This window comes from Colias eurytheme, chromosome 26, assembly GCF_061535395.1.
Source record: "Colias eurytheme isolate Ceu_HAF_F1 chromosome 26, ilColEury1 Martin Lab GWU primary, whole genome shotgun sequence".
Classification (NCBI taxonomy): domain Eukaryota; kingdom Metazoa; phylum Arthropoda; class Insecta; order Lepidoptera; family Pieridae; genus Colias; species Colias eurytheme.
Window position 1 is genome coordinate 4798625 of NC_143005.1, and position 23011 is coordinate 4821635.

Sequence of the window (23011 nt, forward strand, 5' to 3'; positions counted from 1 at the left end):
CTATCAAACTTTGTTAACGTTTCTACCAATGCAAATGCTATGTAGCGGTACGAGTAAGATGCTCCGCTGGAAAGCAGCTGTGCGAGTAATATGCGTAACTCAAGCTGTATCGATACATTGTCCTTTACTTGCGAGGGGGGATCACGGAGGCTAGCCGCTAGGCTCTCTGTAATAGTATATAACTATATAGTCTACTAGCTTTCCGCCCGCGGCTTCACCCGCGCAGTCAAAGAAAAACCCGCATAGTTCCCGTTCCCGTGGGATTTCCGGGATAAAACCTATCCTTTGTCCCGGGGTAAAAAGTAGCCTATGTCCTTTCTCAGGTATCAAAATATATCAATACCAAATTTCATGCAAATTGGTTCAGTAGTAAAGGCGTGATTGAGTAACAGACAGACAGACAGAGTTACTTTCGCATTTATAATATTAGTATGGATGGGCTAGGGCCTAGGCGTTGCCCTGGTATGGCAAAAGACGCGGGACGACGCCTGCCACGTGATCGAATTTTCTTTCCTTTAAAAATTTCTCATCATTGATCTTTACAGAATTTCTCTAGTTTGATGGATTTGTAGGTAGGTTCAGAGAATAAAATAAAACAACAGTTGATACTTAGGATTTTAATATATTTATCTACAAATAACTATTAAACTAATCAAAAACAGATTATTTACGTATAATATAAAAATATTCTTTACAAATACTGTTATTGAGCACGATTTTAAACATTTTCCTAACACTAGAAATGCTAATTACACGCATATTACTTTTAAAGCGAATGTTTGTTTATCGTTTTTACCAATAGTTAATGGACAATTTTTTTCCTAATCTATTTAGGCATTTAAGACACATGATTAAATGAAAGGCACGATATGATTAAAGCATTCGCTACAAACTTTATATTACATTTATAAATATTATTCGAAATACAAAAGTATATAATAGCTTAGTTATAAAGTTATAATATTTAGTAAAGCTTGATATCCAATTAGGTTTTTGATTTTTTGATATCCTGAAAAACTTGAAATGTAGCAGGTTAGGCGTTTGGCGTATTGAAATGTAGGCACAGTACACAGTAACTAATAATTTAATAAAATTTATTATAATGTTGCGAATTTTTAATATATATTTAATATTTTCCCCTTAATGCTTGTACCTCTAATTTTCGAACATACTAATTAAAACCAGGACTAAAAGAACAAAAATATAATATTAATCTGAGTATTTAAACAAAGAATTGCCAAGATTTTTAAGTTTCACTTAAATTTTCACTTACACTAAGTAGTTGGTTTGTTACCATAGTAAAGTGGCTGTAGTAGCTGAAGTTTAAAGTTTATGCAATAATAATATAATATTTATTATAAGGCATTAAAATATTGTCTCATTATGAAATTTTACAGTGAGTATGAATACATAAGGGTTAAAATTTTATAAAACGTAAGTATAGTTATTGATTTATATGTTTTTTATTATCTTGAATGCAATATAATACTTAATTTAATTAGATATTTTTGACTAGACAATAAATATATTATATTACAACATCATACAGAGAATGATGCAATCAGTAATAAAAAAAAAAACAAATTTTGCGAGATTTATTTCGAGTTGAGACACGACAATTAAAAATATTATATGTTAGTATTATTTACGCTTTGGATCCTATTTTCATAAGTGGTTTTATTTTTTTTTTTTTATTATACCATTATATTCTTATCTAATATTAAATGTATACATTGAGATAATTACAATTTATTATTATCTATCACAAGGGATTCTATTTCTATAACAGCCAATTCAGCTTAAGCTTTATTAAGCCAAAGTTATTACTTTGGTTATTATCAAAGTCTTAGTTTCTTACAAGTTTGGGTTTTTCCCGAGTTTGAATTCATTGAAAAATCTTGAATGTTTTTTAAACTTTTAAAAATAGTTAATTTTTATACGTCGCAGGGTAGATGGATATCGGGGTATTATTTTGTATGTATTTGATATATAAGTACATAATATATTATAGGCGTAAGTTCAGCATTCGTTTTTCTGCCTTTTCACGCAAATTCTCCCTCCCTGTTTTTCTAAACAAAACCACATTGTAATTCATAGAGGCGCAAGTTCGCTTGAACGGTGATATTGTAGGAAGATAATATGTCAAATGAGGATATAGCAATGAGGAAATGATATCTAGGATTTAGAGGGAGGGGATTTTCATTATGGTTAATAAATTTCCCGGGAGGATATATGGTGAAATTATGGAGGATGTTCAGTTTTCAGCTTCCTCGCGTAGATTTTCTTCACTTTCTTCCACAAAACCACACTGTAATTCATATAATCGTGCGTAAATCCTTTTCAGGGCCATAAGCTCTTGGTGTGTTCCCATTTCACTGACCACACCTCTATCGATCACACAGATAATATCTGCGTTTTGTATGGTCGCTAGACGATGGGCTATTATGAGACAAGTGCGCCCTTCGCTAGCGCGGTCTAAAGCTTCTTGTACTACCTGCGGGTAAAAAGTTAGGTTTAGACAGCTGATGGTTCATGGTATGTATGACGATTTTTTGACGTGACAACGTCTTATAATTCGATAGAACCGGCTGCACGCACGAATAAAACATAACTCATGCGGCGTTACCTCGCTCTGAGGCGTTCCATGTAACGTTGTCACGTTCAACTATCGTCAGTTAACCGACTTTACAGACAACCAATTTTTTTTGATACAATGTTTTATGTTTTATGGTTCGTACTACATTTTAACTACTTAATAAAATAGGGGTGTTCCCAAAATATTATTGGAATATTTAAATTATGTCTGTGTACGTAAGTTTTTATATGTGTAAGCAATAAACATGCGTATGCGAAAATTGCGCATGCGCAAACATGTGTGCTTCCCTTTCTCGTAAGTCTGCTGATTATGCTTTGTCTTGCTGCTTGGCTTCTGTGAATGTGTTTCTGTCTATGTATAATAAATGTGTAATGTGTATATCTGTGTATATGTTTGTGTACATTACATCTGTGCGTACATCTTTCTGTATATCTGTTTGTATGGTATGTATATCTGTGTGTATATCACTTTGCTGCGCTGTTTCAATGGATATGTATGTATATCTGTATTTGTTTAATGCATATGTATATCTGTGTGACTGTCTATATGGTATGTATATGTGTGAGTACACTTTGCTGCACTGTAAGGGATAAAATATGAGATTCAAGATTGGGATTGAGATAAAGAGATATATTTATTTTTAACTTTAATGGGATTAGAAGAGATGGGGTTTTATGACGCACCGGCCGGTACGGAGTCCGATGGCGAACTAACTTGTTGTGTTAAAATAATAATTAATATAACAATATAATAAAATATGCATCGACGCATTGCATTCCGGGAACATGTATTGTCTGTACGATTAGGTAATCGTACATGTTCCCGGGGGAGAAAAAGGTGAAGGTTAGTAACTTGATGAAAGATGAACTTAAAACTAACAAGGTGATATTACAATTTTGTGTCTATTTACTAAATGATTGTGTTAGTTATGATTACAAGATGAAGATACAATAATTATAAGATTAAGATACATTTGTTCTTTACGATAGGGTTACAAGATTGTTACAATTTTTTTTATAATAGCTTTACAGAGATTCACTTAAGTTGGGAAGCGAAAGATTTGGTCATGTTTATTTACGCGCACATCACACTCACTATTTCACTAACACTTATCACATAATCACTTTTCACTGGGGTTGGAGGTGGCCGGGCGGGGACCGCGACACTGGTCGCAGCCTCCACCGCCGGCTCTGCTGAAGCTCGTTGACGAAGCAATTGTTTCCAAAACGTTATTATTTCCATAAACAACCACAACAACCAAGATTCCAATTAAAATATACTCATACAGCTCCCATATCAAACGAATCACTCATAAATAAAATGTTATTATAATATTCCATTTCGTCGAACTCGTGCGCACGCTGTAATATTATAGCGTCGCATTGTGTTTAAATGTTCTTTTATCATGGTACATTATTTTGAGATATGAATTCTATGTTTTCGAGGTTTTAATTTCTTCCTTATCATAGTCGGTACTCGGTAGATTCATTAATAGTATTTATATATTTTGTAGATAACAGTGATAGCTTAAAAATACATAGATCGTTTCATAGTAAGATAATTATAATCATCACATTATTTTATAATGTAATCTCATCTTGTAAAGGGATCAAAGATTTTCAATATTTCGGACAAAAATTGTCGCTTTGTAGGATTTGAGATCAATTCCGCCGTAAACTCGTACTTAAATTGGCGCATCTAACAATTAGGATTTGAAGGTCTTGTTGCAGATTAGGCGCTCTATAAATGAGATAATTAAGGGTTAATCCATTTAAATTTTTCTAGGAAGCGTTGAACACAACTCGCAAGGCTGTAGTTGATGACTCCGCGCGTAAGGTGCGCGGTAGGTGGCCACTGGGCCTTAAGTCGGCGTGCGACACACAGGGTATCATAATATGTCTGAGTTCTTTGTATTCCGATATGAATAGCTTATTATCGCGTGCTAATTGACGTTGTTTTATTAATTTGTTTTCTAATTGCATAAATTAGGCGATACATTTAAGATTTTGACGCACCCAATTTTTCTTCTAAATTTTCTTTTAAAGGTCTTCCTGAGATAGATTTAAAGTAAGATTTAGAGTAAGGTACATCTATATAACTGCTGGATGTTGCTATTTAAAAATAAGATTACATTGATATATTCATTTTACGGGGTATTTTTTAAAGTTGAGATTTGTGAGCACTGTTCTAGAAGCGCTCTCGTGTTAAGGTGAGATCCATCTGATACCTTGATAATTGCAGTAGCGGGTAATAGGTATTTCGCTGGGGTCACATGGAGGGGATACTAATGTGTTCATATTTTCTTGTTGCTGGCGTAAAGGTTTCGACCGAGCCCCGTGTAACCTTGAACGTGAGGCTTCCGGTGTCATATTTTGTGACGTGAAACATTCATGTAAAAGGGTATTATGATTTTTATTACATTGCTTACACAATATCTGTGAAAAGCATTTCATTCCATCGTGGTAATGTAGGCAGTTGAGGCAAAGTTTCATGTTTTCAACCGTTTTTCTTCGCTCATAAGGATGCATTTGTAATAACGTCGGACATGTATAAAGGCGATGTTCGCTGGAATTGCACATCGGACACCGCTTGCGTTTTACATTTGTTATATTATTGGAATAAGTTACTTGCGAAATAGCATGATTTGTAGAATATGGGTTATTAAAACTCTGTTTAAATTTATTATTATAACTTTTAGAAAAGGGTGATTGATTCTTGTAGTTTCTTAAATGTGTATGCTGATTTGATGGTTGATTAAATGCTTTTGTAGTGTAGCTTTCATGCTTTTTTCGTGAGGTCTCTAGCGTCATAAACTTGGTTTCTAAATACTGTAAAAAGTCTTGCAATACAGGTATCTCTCTGGGCGACTTTAAGGATTGCATATAATCATTGTATGTCTCTGGGTCTAACTTCTGAGATAATATACAAACAAGAAAAGGGTCCCAAGATGACACGTTAATTCCAAGGTTTTCAATTGCATTGATGCTCTCATATGTTACATCGTGAATCCGTTTAATATGTTGATATGACTGATATTGAAGATTAGGGATATTTAAGAGGTTATTAAGATGAGATGTAAAGATTAATCGTTTATTATCATAACGATGACTGAGAATATTCCAAGATATGAGATAATTGTCGGAGCTAATTTGGAGATGTTGTATCATTTTTTCAGGCTCGCCCTTAACTTTACTCTTAAGAAACTGTAACTTTTGTGCATTAGACAGTGACGGATTATTGTGAATAGTTTCCGTAAATAGATCTTTAAAGGAAACCCATTGCATGTAATTTCCTTCGAATGTAGGCAGCTCTACTTTTGGGGTTGATTTTTCTATATGAGATAGAGAATACATCTTTTTATTAATATCTGTTTTTAACTTATAGTAATGTTTTTCATAATTAGTAAATTGTTCTTCATATTCTGTGTTCGTTCCGCTCAATTCATTTTCTAATTCCCAATGCAAGGTATCAATTGCCGACCAGCGGATTTGCAAGGACTTTAGGATATCCTCAAATTCCCACTTTTCCGACATAAGATCAAGATTTATGTTTGAAACAGTTCGCAAAAATGCCTTAAAATTGGTTGTTTGTTTTTTCATAAGCTCTTCCGTTTTATTTATATTGGAGATATTGTTGGGAGGTTTTTCCTGATATTCATGAGAGGTTGACGGGGTTTGAAAGGTTGGAGGTTGTAATTTAGGGTTTTCTAAAGATTTATAATTTTGCAAGGCTGTCTTTATGTTATTGTATTTTTTCTTAATTTGATCATATCTATTGAATGCAAAATACTCATGAGAGTGATCGTTAAAAGATAGAAGTATCATATGGTTGTTGTGGAAGTCTACAAAATATTGTTCTAGCGTTTCTAGTCTTCGTCGTATATAATCGGGAGTCTTTCGCTCCGCTCCATCCTTTTTAAAGTTTATATGTAGCTTATCCAATGCATCTATTAATTGCTCTTGGGTAGCAAAGATATCCTCCATCGACATGTTTGAAAATAAGAGATAAAATAAGAAACCTTACTTGGTTAGCTTCAAGTTACGCTTACGCCGCGCCGAGATGTGAATTATTCCGTCGATGTGTAGAGATGCGATGCCTTTCCAGGGCACCAAGGTTGAGATATGAAGATGTGTGGTGCCTTCCTAAAGCACCGAGGTTGAGGTGTGATGTCTCCCCAAGACACCAGGGTAGAGATGTGGAGATATGTGTGGTGCCTTCCAAAAGCACCGAGGTCGAGGTGTGGTGTCCCCCCAAGACACCAGGGTAGAGATGTGGAGATATGTGTGGTGCCTTCCAAAAGCACCGAGGTCGAGGTGTGGTGTCCCCCCAAGACACCAGGGTAGAGATGTGGAGATATGTGTGGTGCCTTCCAAAAGCACCGAGGTCGCAATGTGATCACGGAAACCAGAACCACGCACACAAACACAGCACAAACTTTATGCACACTTTTTGTCCCGGTCCCGCAATTCACCGTTTGCTCGAAGGACCAATGTAAGGGGGAGTAAAAGATAAGATATGAGATTGGGATTGAGATAAAGAGATATATTTATTTCTTCATTATATTGGGATTAGATGAGATTGAGTTTTATGACGCACCGGGCGGAGCTCCACTCCGCCCGGTGCGGAATCCGATGGCGAACTGACTGTGTGTTAAAACTTAAAATAATAATTAATACAATATAATAAAATATGCATCGACGCATTGCATTCCGGGAACATGTATTGTCTGTACGATTAGGTAATCGTACAATGTTTCTGTGTATATGTCTGTGTACAATATATCTGTATATACATACAGATGTACACTGTGTGCAAATCTGTCTGTATATCTGTGTCTCTGTCTGTGTACATATATCTCTGTGTATATCTGTGTGTATCACTTTGCTGCGCTGTTTCTATGGATATGTCTGTGACCTGTGTACAATATATCTGTATATACATACAGATGTACACTGTGTGCAAATCTATCTGTATATCTGTGTCTCTGTCTGTGTACATATATCTCTGTGTATATCTGTGTCTCTGTCTGTGTACATATATCTCTGTGTATATCTGTGTCTCTGTCTGTGTACATATATCTCTGTGTATATCTGTGTCTCTGTCTGTGTACATATATATCTGTGTATATCTGTGTCTCTGTCTGTGTACATATATCTGTGTGTATATCTGTGTGTCTGTATCACCTTCTCGCTATGTGTGTCGAGTGCAGACGTGGCTTCATCAAGCAGCAGCACGCGCGGGTTCCGCACGAGAGCACGCGCGATGGCGATGCGCTGCTTCTGCCCGCCGGAGAGTTGGGATGCGCGGGCGCCGATACGAGTGTCGTAGCCCTGTGTGTAAAAGATGATTTATAATTACGTTTAAACAATGTATAGGATAGAATTTAAAAGTTAAATATTTATAAAAATGCACAGAAGGCCACCTTATATACGATCTCTACCAGGCAACTCAAGTGACAAAGACTTTTTTGCGTACAAAGAGTAATTAAAAAATTTCATGCATTGAATGAAGGTATGAATGTTGTTTTTTTTATTTTATCTTATCAAAATCTATTTTATAACATAAAAGAAAAGAAACAATGATAATGTAGTACAATTGGCGGCCTTATCACTAAACAGTGCTTTCTGCCAGGCAAACTTTTAGGCATTTAGGGCCGATTTTTCAATGCTTGGTCAAAACTTATCCGTCCAATAAAGTATTACACGATAACATTGAAATGTCACGTAAACTGTCCAATACGGGCAATTAGAATACGTTTTTAAAATGGTAGTTTTATACATTATTCGACGAATAAGTTTTATCCAAGGATTGAAAAATCAGCCCTTAGAACAGCAACAATACTCACAGACGGCAGCGCAGCAATGAACGTGTGCACATTAGCCGCCATGGCCGCCTTCACCACCTCCTCTATAGGCACGTCCCGGGAATTGTCCCCGTACGCGATGTTCTCCGCTATAGTGCGGTCGAACAGAACTGGCTCTTGGGAGACGATGCCGAGGTTCGCGCGTAGTGTCGATAGACGCATGTCGCCCACTATGCTGTGCTCGTCCAGGTACTGTAAGTGGAAGGAAAGTATATGTTTTAGTAACTTAGTAGTCAACTAGCTTAGGATGCGTCACTTACCGTCTGATGAAACAGTGATTTTACAAACGCAAGTTGACTAGTTTCACATGTTGACGAGCTTTTTATTCTTGGAAATGCAGTTTACCTCACGATGTATTTCTTATTGCAGCAGTTGTGTTTTTACTTTACGTGCGACCCGGGCACAGCCGCTGCAGCGCTGCACGCACTCACCACGGCGCCGTCGTCCGGGTCGTACAGCCGCTGCAGCAGCTGCAGCAGCGTGGACTTGCCGCAGCCGCTGGGCCCCACGAGCGCCACCCGCTTGCCGCGCGGGATCACCGCTGCAGCGCTGCACGCACTCACCACGGCGCCGTCGTCCGGGTCGTACAGCCGCTGCAGCAGCTGCAGCAGCGTGGACTTGCCGCAGCCGCTGGGCCCCACGAGCGCCACCCGCTTGCCGCGCGGGATCACCGCTGCAGCGCTGCACGCACTCACCACGGCGCCGTCGTCCGGGTCGTACAGCCGCTGCAGCAGCTGCAGCAGCGTGGACTTGCCGCAGCCGCTGGGCCCCACGAGCGCCACCCGCTTGCCGCGCGGGATCACCGCTGCAGCGCTGCACGCACTCACCACGGCGCCGTCGTCCGGGTCGTACAGCCGCTGCAGCAGCTGCAGCAGCGTGGACTTGCCGCAGCCGCTGGGCCCCACGAGCGCCACCCGCTTGCCGCGCGGGATCACCGCTGCAGCGCTGCACGCACTCACCACGGCGCCGTCGTCCGGGTCGTACAGCCGCTGCAGCAGCTGCAGCAGCGTGGACTTGCCGCAGCCGCTGGGCCCCACGAGCGCCACCCGCTTGCCGCGCGGGATCACCGCTGCAGCGCTGCACGCACTCACCACGGCGCCGTCGTCCGGGTCGTACAGCCGCTGCAGCAGCTGCAGCAGCGTGGACTTGCCGCAGCCGCTGGGCCCCACGAGCGCCACCCGCTTGCCGCGCGGGATCACCGCTGCAGCGCTGCACGCACTCACCACGGCGCCGTCGTCCGGGTCGTACAGCCGCTGCAGCAGCTGCAGCAGCGTGGACTTGCCGCAGCCGCTGGGCCCCACGAGCGCCACCCGCTTGCCGCGCGGGATCACCGCTGCAGCGCTGCACGCACTCACCACGGCGCCGTCGTCCGGGTCGTACAGCCGCTGCAGCAGCTGCAGCAGCGTGGACTTGCCGCAGCCGCTGGGCCCCACGAGCGCCACCCGCTTGCCGCGCGGGATCACCGCTGCAGCGCTGCACGCACTCACCACGGCGCCGTCGTCCGGGTCGTACAGCCGCTGCAGCAGCTGCAGCAGCGTGGACTTGCCGCAGCCGCTGGGCCCCACGAGCGCCACCCGCTTGCCGCGCGGGATCACCGCTGCAGCGCTGCACGCACTCACCACGGCGCCGTCGTCCGGGTCGTACAGCCGCTGCAGCAGCTGCAGCAGCGTGGACTTGCCGCAGCCGCTGGGCCCCACGAGCGCCACCCGCTTGCCGCGCGGGATCACCGCTGCAGCGCTGCACGCACTCACCACGGCGCCGTCGTCCGGGTCGTACAGCCGCTGCAGCAGCTGCAGCAGCGTGGACTTGCCGCAGCCGCTGGGCCCCACGAGCGCCACCCGCTTGCCGCGCGGGATCACCGCTGCAGCGCTGCACGCACTCACCACGGCGCCGTCGTCCGGGTCGTACAGCCGCTGCAGCAGCTGCAGCAGCGTGGACTTGCCGCAGCCGCTGGGCCCCACGAGCGCCACCCGCTTGCCGCGCGGGATCACCAGCGACAGCCCCCGCAGCACCTCCACCTCGCGCCGCGTCGGGTAGCGGAACTTTATGTGCTTGTACTGGATCTTGCCCTCGGCTACCTGGTGCCGGATACGTCATAATTAGTATTATTAGTAGTTTTTATATAATTAAGTTCCGAAGAAACGCATACGTTCGCACGCAAATACGTACGAACACACTTACATATACACGAAAGTTCACGTACGAATTGCACGCATATACATCACGTACAGACCAAATTAAAAAAAATATACTTCAAAACCAACAAGGGCTTTCCGTTTTCGTACGTTTGTGCCTTCATGTTTGTGTCTTATGAAATTATTGTATTCTGTTATTCTCTATTTGGTATACATGTACAATAAAGTATATATGTTACAGTCAAAACTCTGAACCAGTCAATAACCTGTATTTTGTCAGATAAAATCAGTCAATAAGGATATTGACCGATGCCTTTAATCAATAACCTTATTGACTAATTTTTACCGGTCAATAATGACTGGTTCAGGGTTTTGACTGTAACATATATACTTTATTGTACATGTATACCAAATAGAGAATAACAGAATACAATAATTTCATAATACACAAACATGAAGGCACAAACGTACGAAAACCCTTGTTGGTTTTGAAGTATTTTTTTTTAATTCGGTCTGTAGTCTGTACGTACCTAATGTATGTGCGTGCATGCATATATTCGTACGTGAACTTGCGTATATATGTTCGTGTTTAAAATAAATAAGGTATGCATTATACTCACAAAGTTCTCCGGCACAGAAGGCGCGTGTGTGGTCTCCACAAGCGGTCTGCGCGCGAGCAGCGTCATGACGCGGCCCGCGGCGAGCACGGCCGCGCCGAAGTTGGGCGCGAACGCGAGCGCCTGGCCCATCATCCACGCGCCGAACACTAGCGCTTCTGACACCCTGGTATGTACAACTTTATATAGTATTTTCTAATGTTTAATTTTACGCGAGCATTATAACATTTAGAAATTAAAGACTCTTTAATGGATTTTAAACGCGATTTATTCATTCTATTATTTTCCCGACGTTTCGAGCACTTTACAGCGAGCGTGGTCACGGGGAGACTGAAAATAATAGAATTGTACGGTGCAACCGCACAGAGTGCAAAATCATCATTTTTTTATGTCACAGCATTTTCGTTTTCATATTATAGCTCATAAAAGCATATTATTTAGCAGCTTAGTTTTATTAGTAGCAGCAGCATCCCAGGTGTACGAACCGTACAAGAATGAATAAATCGCATTTAAAATCCGTTAAAAAGTCTTAAATTTCATAACGTTATATTTCAAGAGTTTATGGAGAAAAGTTTTACTATAGTGAAAAGTGTTTTGGATTTTAATGGTACTTCCTTTTATTTCGAAGATACACTTGATATTTTTTGTACACGAAATATTAGCTTTCCGCTCGCGGCTTCGTGCGCTTTGTACTAAGGCTTTGTCTCAAACTTAACAAAATATTTTCTATTTTATTTCTTTAAGAACATAACAGGCATACATGCTTTCATATAAAAAAATTTAAAATTCATCATCACTCTGTCAATTCATACGCATCGAGCCGCGAGTTGCTGCGTTTGCACTAACGCCAGCTGCTTGCCAGCTACAACCTACACCTACACCTACGCCACATTAGTTACTCACTTGATCACGTCCTTGTAGGGCACCTCCTTGTTAGCGACCTGAATGCCGCCGTACCACAGCGACAGCGCGTAGCCGGCGACGGGCGCGGTCTGCCCGAACGAGAACACGGCGCCGCGCCAGCGCATCGAGCCGCGCGCTGCTGCGTTTGCGCTGGCGCCAGCTGCTTGGTAGCGGGCTAGCACGCCTTCTTCTCCACCTGTTTGTATATTAGAATTTAATGACTTGCCTAGGCAAATTGTTAAATGTTTCAAATCTTCATCTATTTGTTTCATTTTAAGATATTTATAATGTTTTTAGTGGAAAATAGTATATTACGTTACAAAATATGTATATTCACGGACAATTTAATGTATAAGGACAAAAACTAATGTATAAAGAGCTAGTTGCACCATTTATAACTCAAGAATGACTTTTAATGTTTTCTAGTGTATTGGGTCTAATTTAAATAAAGATGGTTAATAAAAAAAAAAAAATTACCCAGGTAGAAACCATGTGATACACTAACAAAAAATAACTCACAGAACGCAGACACGGTCCGTATGTTCGTAATCGCCTCAGTCGCTATCGTATTCGCGCGATTGCTCGCCTCACGAACAGTAGCTATTCCCTCAGCGAGTACTCTACTCTCGAGCACTACAGCCGCTATCACCATCGGCACCGACACTAATGATACGAGTGTCATCTTCCACGTGTAGTAGAGTGAGAGAGAGATGCCGATGAATATGGTCGCTGTGGCTTGCATAAGCGCGCCGATGCGGGTGCCGGTCGCCTACGTGTAATGTATGAAAAGTTTAGCTATTGGCATAAACAGTGAAATTAAGAATGTTTTTTTTTTTCTCTTTTGAAATTTGTCACCTGTGTGTGTCTTTAATCGACAAGAACGAGATAAGTGTCATCTTCCACGTGTAGCAGAGTGACAGGGATAGCCCTGTCACTGAATGAATACATGTCGCTGTCGTTTATGTATGAATATACCATCATAATTAAACTTTGTAACAAAATAAACCGTATTTTAAAAGTGCTTTAAAATACGGTTTATTTTGTTACAAAGTCTCTATTCTAAATAGTGCAGAGCCGAATCTCACGAAGTACTAACATTGACATGAAAAGCGTCACTAAAAGTTATTGTAAAATATTGTTCCAATAAGAAAAAATACAAAAGAAACTTACAACAACCGGCTGTGTTTAAATCATGTAAAAAATGCTAAAACACGCTAATTACATTAAACATAGTTACAATACAACACAAAATACTAACCCCCTGTACAGCAGCAGCATCAGCAGCCAATCTCCCGCAGAGCGCACCGACACCATTGACCGAGTCGTCGAACCAGCCCATCTCTTGCTTCAGCATTGCACGGAACGCGCCAACCCTTGTACATGCGAATAAAACATTTATTGTTATACGTATAGAGGTGAATTACGAACTAAAGAAAAACATCATGACACCAGAACTTATGTAATATTCATTTCTGTTAAAGGGCCTCGACATTCCGAACGTTAAAAAAAAAGATGTGTGGCACTCGGGGACTGCCGCGGTAAAGCTATTGCATGCTATGCCTTCAAGCCACACCTCCGCGCCCGTCGGAGTGGGGAGCGTGAGGTTTTTCGTTACGGAATTTCTCGATTCGGTCCCCGCGCTTAAGGCCCGCGATAGAAGCTATGCAATAGCTTAAAAAAGATTCTAATACCTATAATTAATATAATACCAGGATAAAGGATGGAGTCGTTGGACATGATCCTTCTAACAAAAAATTTATTTAGCTAGTAAAAATGCTTATTGCTAAAAAGCGGATTGCCTTATTGCCGAAAAAATACAGAAACAGTAGAAAGAACGGGACAGAGACGGGGAAAATAATAAGAGAAAGGATATCGGTGGAAAAATCGGGTTAACATGGTTGTCACCGTATACAAATTAAAATATTACCTGAGTCGTGCAGTAAGTCTAACGCCTGTCAAATTGAATATGAATATCTGGAAGAAGATACCAAAGCCCGTGTACACGCCGACGAGGAGGAAAAGCACCGCTATAACATTGGTTCCTGAACGAACGTAGTCCTCGTCTTTACTTTCTAGAAGCTGGAAAAAATATATTTTTATTTAAATATATGAAATTTTTAAGGATAAAATACAACTGAAAATTGTAGGTTTCATGTCGAAAAATGTCACTTAAAAAATATAGAAATACAAAATAAACAAGTGCATATTTTTTATTTACAACATCCTCAATTTTATATATGATGCGTTACAAAACAAAACGTCAAGACAGATTAAATAGCACTTACACCATAAGTTTCACCGAACAGTACAGCGAAGCACGGAAACGACGAGCCCACAGCAACGGCCGCCAACACACCGATAAGCATCAACCACTTCTCAGGCTCACATAACTTCAGAATCTGCCAAGTTGTTGGTTCGAAGTCTTTCTGCGGTGCTTCATCAACAACAACACTGTCTTCCGAACCAGAATCGTCATCAGCTGACGAACTCTTGATGGAATCAACGGACTCCAGCTTCTGAAGTTTCGCTCTACGAAACTTCGTATCTGCGGTTGGATCAAAGTTAGCTGCAAGGTTATAGAGAGTTAGTTCTACTGTTGGGTACGAGAAAGCCACAAATGTGCCATCGGGGTGAGGTTCACTTTTCCCTTGTGTGTTCTGGACTCTGGTAGTAGAAGGATTGAGGACGGGAAAGGAAATTTCACAGTATCTTGGTTCTTCTTGATTTCATGCGCATTTGTTAATTAATTAAAGAATATATTGTATACGCTCTAATAATTGTAACTACAAACTAGCGCGCAATACCTACTTCAAATTCAAAAATATAATTAATCTTAGTCAAGATACGATTGACGGTTTTTAACATTTTCAGCTTTACAAATCTGCATTGTATATAATTATAAAACAAAGCAAACTAACTCAGTCTACAGTTTTTGCAACTAACAATGAACTCATTGTACATAGAGTTGGTCAATTGCTAAATTTAAAGTACCTATAATACTATGACTCAAATAGTATCGTAGATAGTAAAACTACCAAATCGTCTATACATACAAAAAGACATTACTTTGGCAAAAGAACTAAGGATAAGGTAGTGTATTAGTTAGGAAAAAAGGAGATGGCATTTCAATATGTACTTCACTCACGTTTCTTTTGTTCTTCAGGCGCGTTGGGATTGGGCGCAATGCTCGGTTCGTTTTGCAATACAAGCTGGTAGTAGCGCCCTCTTAGGTCTAGTAGTTCTTCGTGAGTCCCTTCTTCAACTACTTCACCCTTTTCGATAAATACTATACGATTTGCATTTAAAACGGTTGCTAACCTAAAATATAAAATGATATTCAGAGGTATTACAAATTGATTTATATATGTGACATAACTACAAAATATTTTCGTGTTTATAACTTACGGTGAGTCTGAACAGGTGCCTGAATATCAATCCTATGCATGATGAATTTATGTTGTAAAAAATCGATTTTAACTCGGGCGAAAATAAAATTAAAAATTTAAATTATTTTAATATTTTACTCATGCATTGTGTTTGCTAACTTAGCAGAGCACATCATACATTATATTCATCGATGTCTGACCACATAGTATACCCATACATTACCTATGGCTGACCATAATAGTAGTCCGACCATGCGAAGCAGCATTGAAGCCCTCTGCACTTTAGCCTCAATATGCGAATCAGGCGCAGAAGTCGCTTCATCAAGGATTACCTGATAACTATCTAGAGTACTTATAACTTATACATTACCTATGGCTGACCATGATCGTAGTCCTTCCATGTGAAGCAGCATCCAAAGCCCTTTGTACTTTAGCTTCACTGTGCGAATCAAGCGCAGAAGTCGCTTCATCGAGTATAAGTATCTTAGGTCGACGCACGAGAGCACGTGCGATAGCGATGCGTTGTTTCTGCCCGCCAGAGAGTTGGGCACCGCGCTCGCCTATCATTGTTTCGTAGCCCTGTATTGTTATCATTATTAGAATTATTATCAAAATCATAATCATAGTCATCACCCTTACAATTATCGGTGATGATTCACAAACATCATTATCATCGTCAATATTATAATGAATGAACAAAATTATCATCATTGCCAACGTCCAAGAAGCTTATATCTAATACACTGGAGATTTCAGTATGAACATTAACAAGAAAATATGACCTTGAATGACGCCTGTATGTTTTTTATCCCTTTCACACCCACTTGCCAAGTAATGTTCATACTGAAATCTCCAGTGTATTAGATATAAGCTTCTTGCCAACGTCATAACGTCACCGTCATCGTAATAGCAATCTTACATGACTTGTTATTTAAGTCGCAGATAACATAACATAATTTACATCTATAGAAACCATGTATACAATGGTTTTATATAAAGTTACTTACATTGGGTAAATTCTTGATAAAGCTATGACAGTATGCTTGCTTCGCTGCTACTATTATTTCTTCATCGGTGCAAGACGGGTTACTCATCCTGAAAAAAGTAATAAATCCTCAATTATAACTTGCAAACGCTCACTTTTTACTTACTAGCAAAATAATATTCTTTTGCTAAAGTAAGACATGTATTCCTTTCTTATTTGAAGATTTTTAAGAACTTTTTAGCTGCATACGCGTGACTCGCGTGACCGACACACTATGAAATTTCAAATTTAACCTACAATTCTAGTTAATATGTTCTTCACGTTAGCTATATACTTTTTCTTTCTTGTTTGCAGTTGGGAATTTCTTCAAACGCGTTAATCACTTTTTGAAAGGAGAGTTTTTTATAAGTTCGCGTCATCGACATAGTTACTCATGTTATGAAATTTAAATTTTAAACTAAAATCCTAATCATATACTTTCTTTCATCAGCAGTCCTTACACTCGCACCTTAATAATAATAAAACGTGTCTTATTGTGCCTCACCGTATATTCTCCTTAATACTGCCCGCGAAGAGCACCGGCTCCTGCCCCACGACCGCGACGTGCCCCCGGTAGTGCCTCACGTTGACGGTGCGCAGGTCGTGCCCCGACGCGGTCACTGACCCCGCGTCCGGGTCGTACATGCGCTGCAGCAGCTGCAGTACTGTGGACTTGCCGCTGCCGCTAGAGCCTACGAGGGCGACTGTTTCGTTGCGGTTTATCTTGAGGGATAGGCCGTTTAGCACCTGGAATTGTGTTTGGGTTTCATGGTGGTATTGAAAATAGATATAAGGATGCAGGCTTTATGTATATTCCGCATAAATAACTTTTAAGTTCACTAGAAGTTGTATTCCTTACTGGTCACGTGCTTGCCCGACAGAGTTGCTATCATCATAAGGCCATATGCCGCTCTATTAATCCATCAGGCCCCGGAATCACAGACACAATAGAAAATCTATTGTGTCGCGGCCGGATCTGGCCGTTCGGGGCTCAATGGGTTAAAAAAGGTAATATCCTAACAATGTTTGAAAGAATTAAACACCAATCTTCTATCGAATTTTTTTTCGATAGCTACAAAATTACCTGAACATCCGGTCTCGCTGGATACTTGAAGTACACGTCTTTAAGCTCCAAATCACCATTAAGTTCAGGTCTAGTGCCTTCAGTAGAAAGGCTATCTATTCGAGGCTTTCGATCCAGTACAGCAAAGATGGACGCAGCAGAGGCTCTTGCACAGGCCATTGCTTCTAAATGGGGAGCTGTTAACCCAACGTTTTGAGCACCTTGTAGGACGCTGAAGAATATCTGTGAATAAATTGATTGTTTAGATTTCGGACTATAAGTATGGTAATAAAATACGATAAAAGATTTATAAATGTGAAGGTAGGCAAATACTTCTGATATATTTGTAATTTGTATGTAGTTAGAAATCTAGATGAATCGACATAATTTGCCAATTTGGGTATTGTTGCGTTCAAAGTGTAGTTCTGATCACATTAAGATATAACAATTGAAATGGATAACACAATCTAACGATTATGAGGAGTACTGCTTATTAACAATATTTTTTTAAATCCTTTTATCACATAGGTTTCACAAAAACACAAAAGTTTAAATACATACGATCATCAGAACAGCTGGTGTATATACAGGCTGTTCCTCTTGCCGACTCTCCAAAATTAACCCGACTCCGTACCAAAACGAGAGTGCGTATGTCGCGTAGATAATGAACCACATTACTCCACTGCCTATCCCGGAGAAGACACCTTTTCGAACACCCATAGATTGTGCTGGATGCAGCCGTTTTGAATATCTAATGTAATTGAAAGTAATTTAATTAATTTGTAAAAAATTGCTGTTGTAATTGGAAGTAACTTAATTAATTTGTAAATTTTCATTCTTAACTTTGGAAAAACAGGTGGCCTCAAAATTGTTCGATAAATACTCCTGTGCTACCAAATGAGAACTTTTACAGTAAATATTGCATTTTTCCGTAACGCGACAGCTACCTAATTAACGGAAAAGTTACAACCAATCTAGTTTTTCATAGGCTTAGATAAGTTTAGAATTAATTCGTTTCTTGCAAAATATCAAGAAATCTTTTTCACAAGAACATACCTTTCAATTTCCTTCTCTTCACCGCCAAACGCGACCACAGTTCTTATGGATGATAATACTTCTTCTGCGATGACTCCGGCTACGCTGTATGCCTTTAGCTCTTGTGTTGTTAGTGACGATTGAATCTGGTATTTGAATTTGAATTTATATTTTACTATCAAATATTTAGTTTTATAAAGTGTTTAAATGCTCAGATGCTTTATAAATGAGAATTTTTTTCACGACCGAATGACCAGCGTCTGTTTCCAGCCGTACGCGAACGATATTATGACGGCCGTCACGAATGACATCACGAGATACACCAGCATTGGCACTTTCTCGCTAATACCCTGGCAGTATATCCCACATGCATATCCATACTAATATTATAAATGCGAAAGTAACTCTGTCTGTCTGTTACTCAATCACGCCTTAACTACTGAACCAATTTGCATGAAATTTGACGGAGATATTTTGATACCCGAGAAAGGACATAGGATAGGTTTTATCCCGGAAATCCTACGGGAACGTGTTTTTCTTTGAAAACGCGGGCGAAGCCGCGGGCGGAAAGCTAGTATTTTATAAAGAAAGCAATATATAACAACTATTTACCTTAGCAACAACAGCAGTAGTGGCTATAATGACGGGCGCGCATGACAGAATGACCAGCGTCAGTTCCCAGCCGTACGCGAACGATATTATGACGGCCGTCACGAATGACATCACGAGATACACCAGCATTGGCACTTTTTCGCTTATACCCTCGCGGTATTTCTCTACATCGCTGGGGGGATATAAACAATGGATCAAAATGTTTATTTTTCAATGATTTATTAAATTATAAAGTATCTAATACAAAGTAAGTACACTTAAATATGATGAAGAAGAAACTACTAAAATACCTAAAATATAAAAATGAGAATCTCCAAGAATTTTTTTATTGAATGATTTATTCGAAAGCGTTTTTTTAATAACAGTTTATTTAAATTAAAATAAGGAATAAAAAAGCATACACATAATTAAAGTGTTACTTACTCAGATACTTTTGTTGCAAAATTCATGGAAGTGTTCAGGTCGTACCATGTGATATCTTGTCTTATTACAGCTTGCAAGAACTTCTCCTTTAGCCTATTGATCTGATTTGAATTACAAAAAATTAAAGTATTAAAAATAGTAGTTTAAGTAATTAAGTTTTAATAATTTATTATTAACAGAAGATATTAAATAAATAAAAATAAAAAAGTCATAGGGTTCAGCTTTGTTTATGGTGATGATGTAATTGCAACCATTTCTAGTAATTATTAAATATATGATAGAAATAGCAATTTTTTATCTAGAATAAACAAACTGAATCCTCCTTTAAAAAATATAATAACTATTGCATACAATAATATTTGATTTAACAAAAAATTCAAAATAGCTCTAGTTGTTTTTTTCTCATTGTTATTTTTTACTTACATAATATTATACAGATTTGTACCTGTTTCAGCGCGACATAATTAAACAGATCGACGCTGATAGCCCCAACAATGAACTGGATAACAGAGAAGGCAAAACACCCGAGGCCGAAAGCTGCGGAATCCTCAATCAACGCTAATCTGTTCTCTTCGGCGCTTGCGTTCGTTCTAGAGATTCAATTATTATTATAAATGTTTTGGCAATGTTTGTGGTAGTGATAGTTTAAAAGACTATTTGATAAGATAATGCTGCACGGTGATATGCATTTTTTTAAACTATGCTAATTTATAATACTTCATATTAAACTCTACTTCTACTCTAACTATGAATTAATCTGTAATACCACTTCTCACATTACTAATAGTATCTCTACGCATAAAATTCTACTACTACTCTAATAAATTACACAAAAAATTCTCTTCTACTTCATAGTACCCCAAAGTCTACTACCACCCTAATATTTCAAACTTATTCTTTACCGACTATCACTAAATCTATCAACTTATACTTACAACTGCTTTCCACCTCCGAACCACGATATAAGCAGCACGGGGGTAGAAGTCCCAGTCATCACAGTCCGGTCTATCAGTAGCGATGTGAACTCGCCGTAAACGATCACGCCGACCGGCACCATCAGGCCATTGAGAGACGCAAAGATCAAGCCGAACAGGAGTATTAAGAGCTCCCATGGTTTCGCGAATCGAAACTGTCGTAGAAAGCGGGTGATAAGTTTTTCTTTATTGGACATAGAGGGTTTTAATAACAAGGACAGAAGGGTAGATTTTAAGGTGCGATTTCAAAGCAGTTTTTGCAGTGATGTGAATTATTTGTACACAAAGATGCCAACCGGCACCATCAAGCCATTGAGAGACGCAAGGATCAAACCGAATCTAAAAAACCGAATTGAAGTTTAAAAGCGAACATTTTAGAGGAATAGTTATGTTAATGATGGGAAATTAAAACTCAGCTCTTGAAGGAAATTAAAAGATGATTACGGAGAAAGTTTAATGGGATAATTTTTTGGTTTTATGTTTAGTACATAGCCTAAAGGTATTTTATTCGATTTTTAAACAAATCGGAATAAGTAAGAATTAAGCAAACACAAATCATTAATTATATTATCAATTAGAGAGATACTCACAAGTCTAAACCAAGAAGTAGGCGGTGCTTGTTGATTGGGATCCCCGCTGAAAACGATCATGAGACAATAAAAACATTATAACGCTACCAAATAATGATGTAACGCAAATGAATGTTCATTACATGAGGCATGGTTGCAAGCTAAGCTGGTCGCGGTGCGTACCGTTTGGTAGCCTTTCCCATGGCTATATGGTATCCTTGAGCAGCTAAACAAATATGTTTGTTTTATTATTTCCTAATACTTGTGTTTTAAATGGCTTTTATTAAAGGGATGTAGGAAAAAACTTATTTACTTCATAATAAACTTTCGCGTGAGTAGATAGATAATATCAGAAGCTACTTAGAATTTAATAATATCAGATATTTTTAAAAACACATTAATGTTGATAGAAAAACTATTCATAATCCCATGCTTTTATTTACACTCCTTATAAATGTTTAATAAAATTATAAACATATTTTAATAATAATTGACCTAAGCGCAAATTATTGTAGTTATTCTTAAATAATTTCGAAAGAATACATAACTTTTTTTTTCACATTCAAAACTACTATATTAACTAACTAACTTAAACTATTTGATAAATAATAATGCCTACATAAATAAATATTATTTTACTCACGCTTCTGTTTGCCGCGCCTTTTCAGCTAAATAAGCCGCTTGCTGCGCGAGTGTGCTGATAGTCAACGAATTCTGTCGGAGGCCGAGCGTCAACGCCGGCCGTTGCTCGCTGCGGCGGGCCGACGAAAACCTTGTTATGCTCTTTATAGATTCATCGCGTCTCATTCTCGACTCAACAGTTCTGGAAATATTTTTATATAATATTTTGTTTTTTTCTTTAGTTTGGCATTTCAAGCCGCTACATTAATTGAAAATAAATTAAAACTACTCGTTGGCTCTTTCAATCTTCTTCTATTAGTAAGTAATTTTACAAATCAAAAATATATTGTTCATGAATTATCACAGTACACTTTCCGGAATACGCTTTAAATATATATGAAGCTTTTTTATTTCTAATCTGCTTATTGTGGAGGAAGGAAGGTGGAATTCCTCCATCGAAAAAGGGAGAATCCTCGACCAGTCTACTTGACTGGCCGGCCGTGAAGGCCCCGATGGATGATGTCGGAAAGTTGTATATATAGCTCTGTAGCGAAAACATTTCGCTTGCGCGATTCAGAGCGAGGTGTCACTACAGGACTCCCCTCCGAGACCGAAGGTCGTAGTACGAGTTGCCTTGCCAGTGCCAGGTATGTTCCAGTGAGTCGGAACAGGAAGCCGCTAGTTCACGGTGAGTCGGAACTGAGTGCGGTGATGCTGCATGTAATGCTCCAGTGAGTCGGAGTGTGCAGTGAGGATGGCTGTGGAGCTGACCAAGCATGCGCGATCGCACATGGTAGTGGACAGGACTCCATTTTAAACCGAGTGCGCTGGCTGGCGGGCGGTGATCGTAGGCGGGGAAGGGATAGGTGAGCATGGACATCATGGATGGACAGAAGGAGTTGTGAACTGTCAGGGGTCACCACTGTGGAGGAAGGAAGGTGGAATTCCTCCATCGAAAAAGGGAGGATCCTCGACCAGTCTACTCGACTGGCCGGCCGTGAAGGCCCCGATGGATGATGTCGGAAAGTTGTATATATAGCTCTGTAGCGAAAACATTTCGCTTGCGCGATTCAGAGCGAGGTGTCACTACACTTATATTTATTATTTTAATTACCAAAACATTTAAAAGAAATCACAAAAAAAAATTAAACAGAAATATTCCTCTGTTCAATTATTTTTTTTAATCCAAA

At 39.6% G+C, this 23011-nt stretch overlaps 1 protein-coding gene across 1 annotated transcript; it reads right to left on the reverse strand.

Annotated features, from left to right (window-relative positions):
* Positions 1–1993: 1993 nt before the first annotated feature.
* On the reverse strand, positions 1994–22013 carry Mdr49 (Multi drug resistance 49). The gene is made up of 23 exons (XM_090116757.1): positions 21844–22013; positions 21222–21267; positions 20593–20786; positions 20103–20247; positions 19658–19758; positions 19235–19406; positions 18644–18768; positions 18149–18338; positions 17609–17830; positions 17030–17271; positions 16508–16595; positions 15871–16079; positions 15260–15432; positions 14400–14680; positions 14042–14193; positions 13373–13487; positions 12634–12883; positions 12115–12310; positions 11215–11377; positions 10343–10537; positions 8442–8651; positions 7780–7926; positions 1994–2494 (listed from the first exon to the last, which is right to left on the reverse strand). Exons 1-23 carry the CDS (start codon positions 22005–22007, stop codon positions 2255–2257), a joined length of 4020 nt encoding a protein of 1339 aa, XP_089972883.1. The 5' UTR covers positions 22008–22013; the 3' UTR covers positions 1994–2254.
* Positions 22014–23011: the final 998 nt, after the last annotated feature.

What these genes read in the sequence shown, in the direction of transcription:
- Mdr49 (XM_090116757.1), bottom strand. Translation starts at nt 22,007, where the DNA reads ATGAGACGCGATGAATCTATAAAGAGCATAACAAGGTTTTCGTCGGCC. An exon ending in GCCTGAAGAACAAAAGAAAC is followed by an intron (nt 14,681 to 15,259) that starts GTGAGTGAAGTA and finishes ATAACCTTGCAG; the next exon opens with CTAACTTTGATCCAACCGCA. An exon ending in ACCCGGACGACGGCGCCGTG is followed by an intron (nt 8,652 to 10,342) that starts GTGAGTGCGTGC and finishes TTCCACTTACAG; the next exon opens with TACCTGGACGAGCACAGCAT.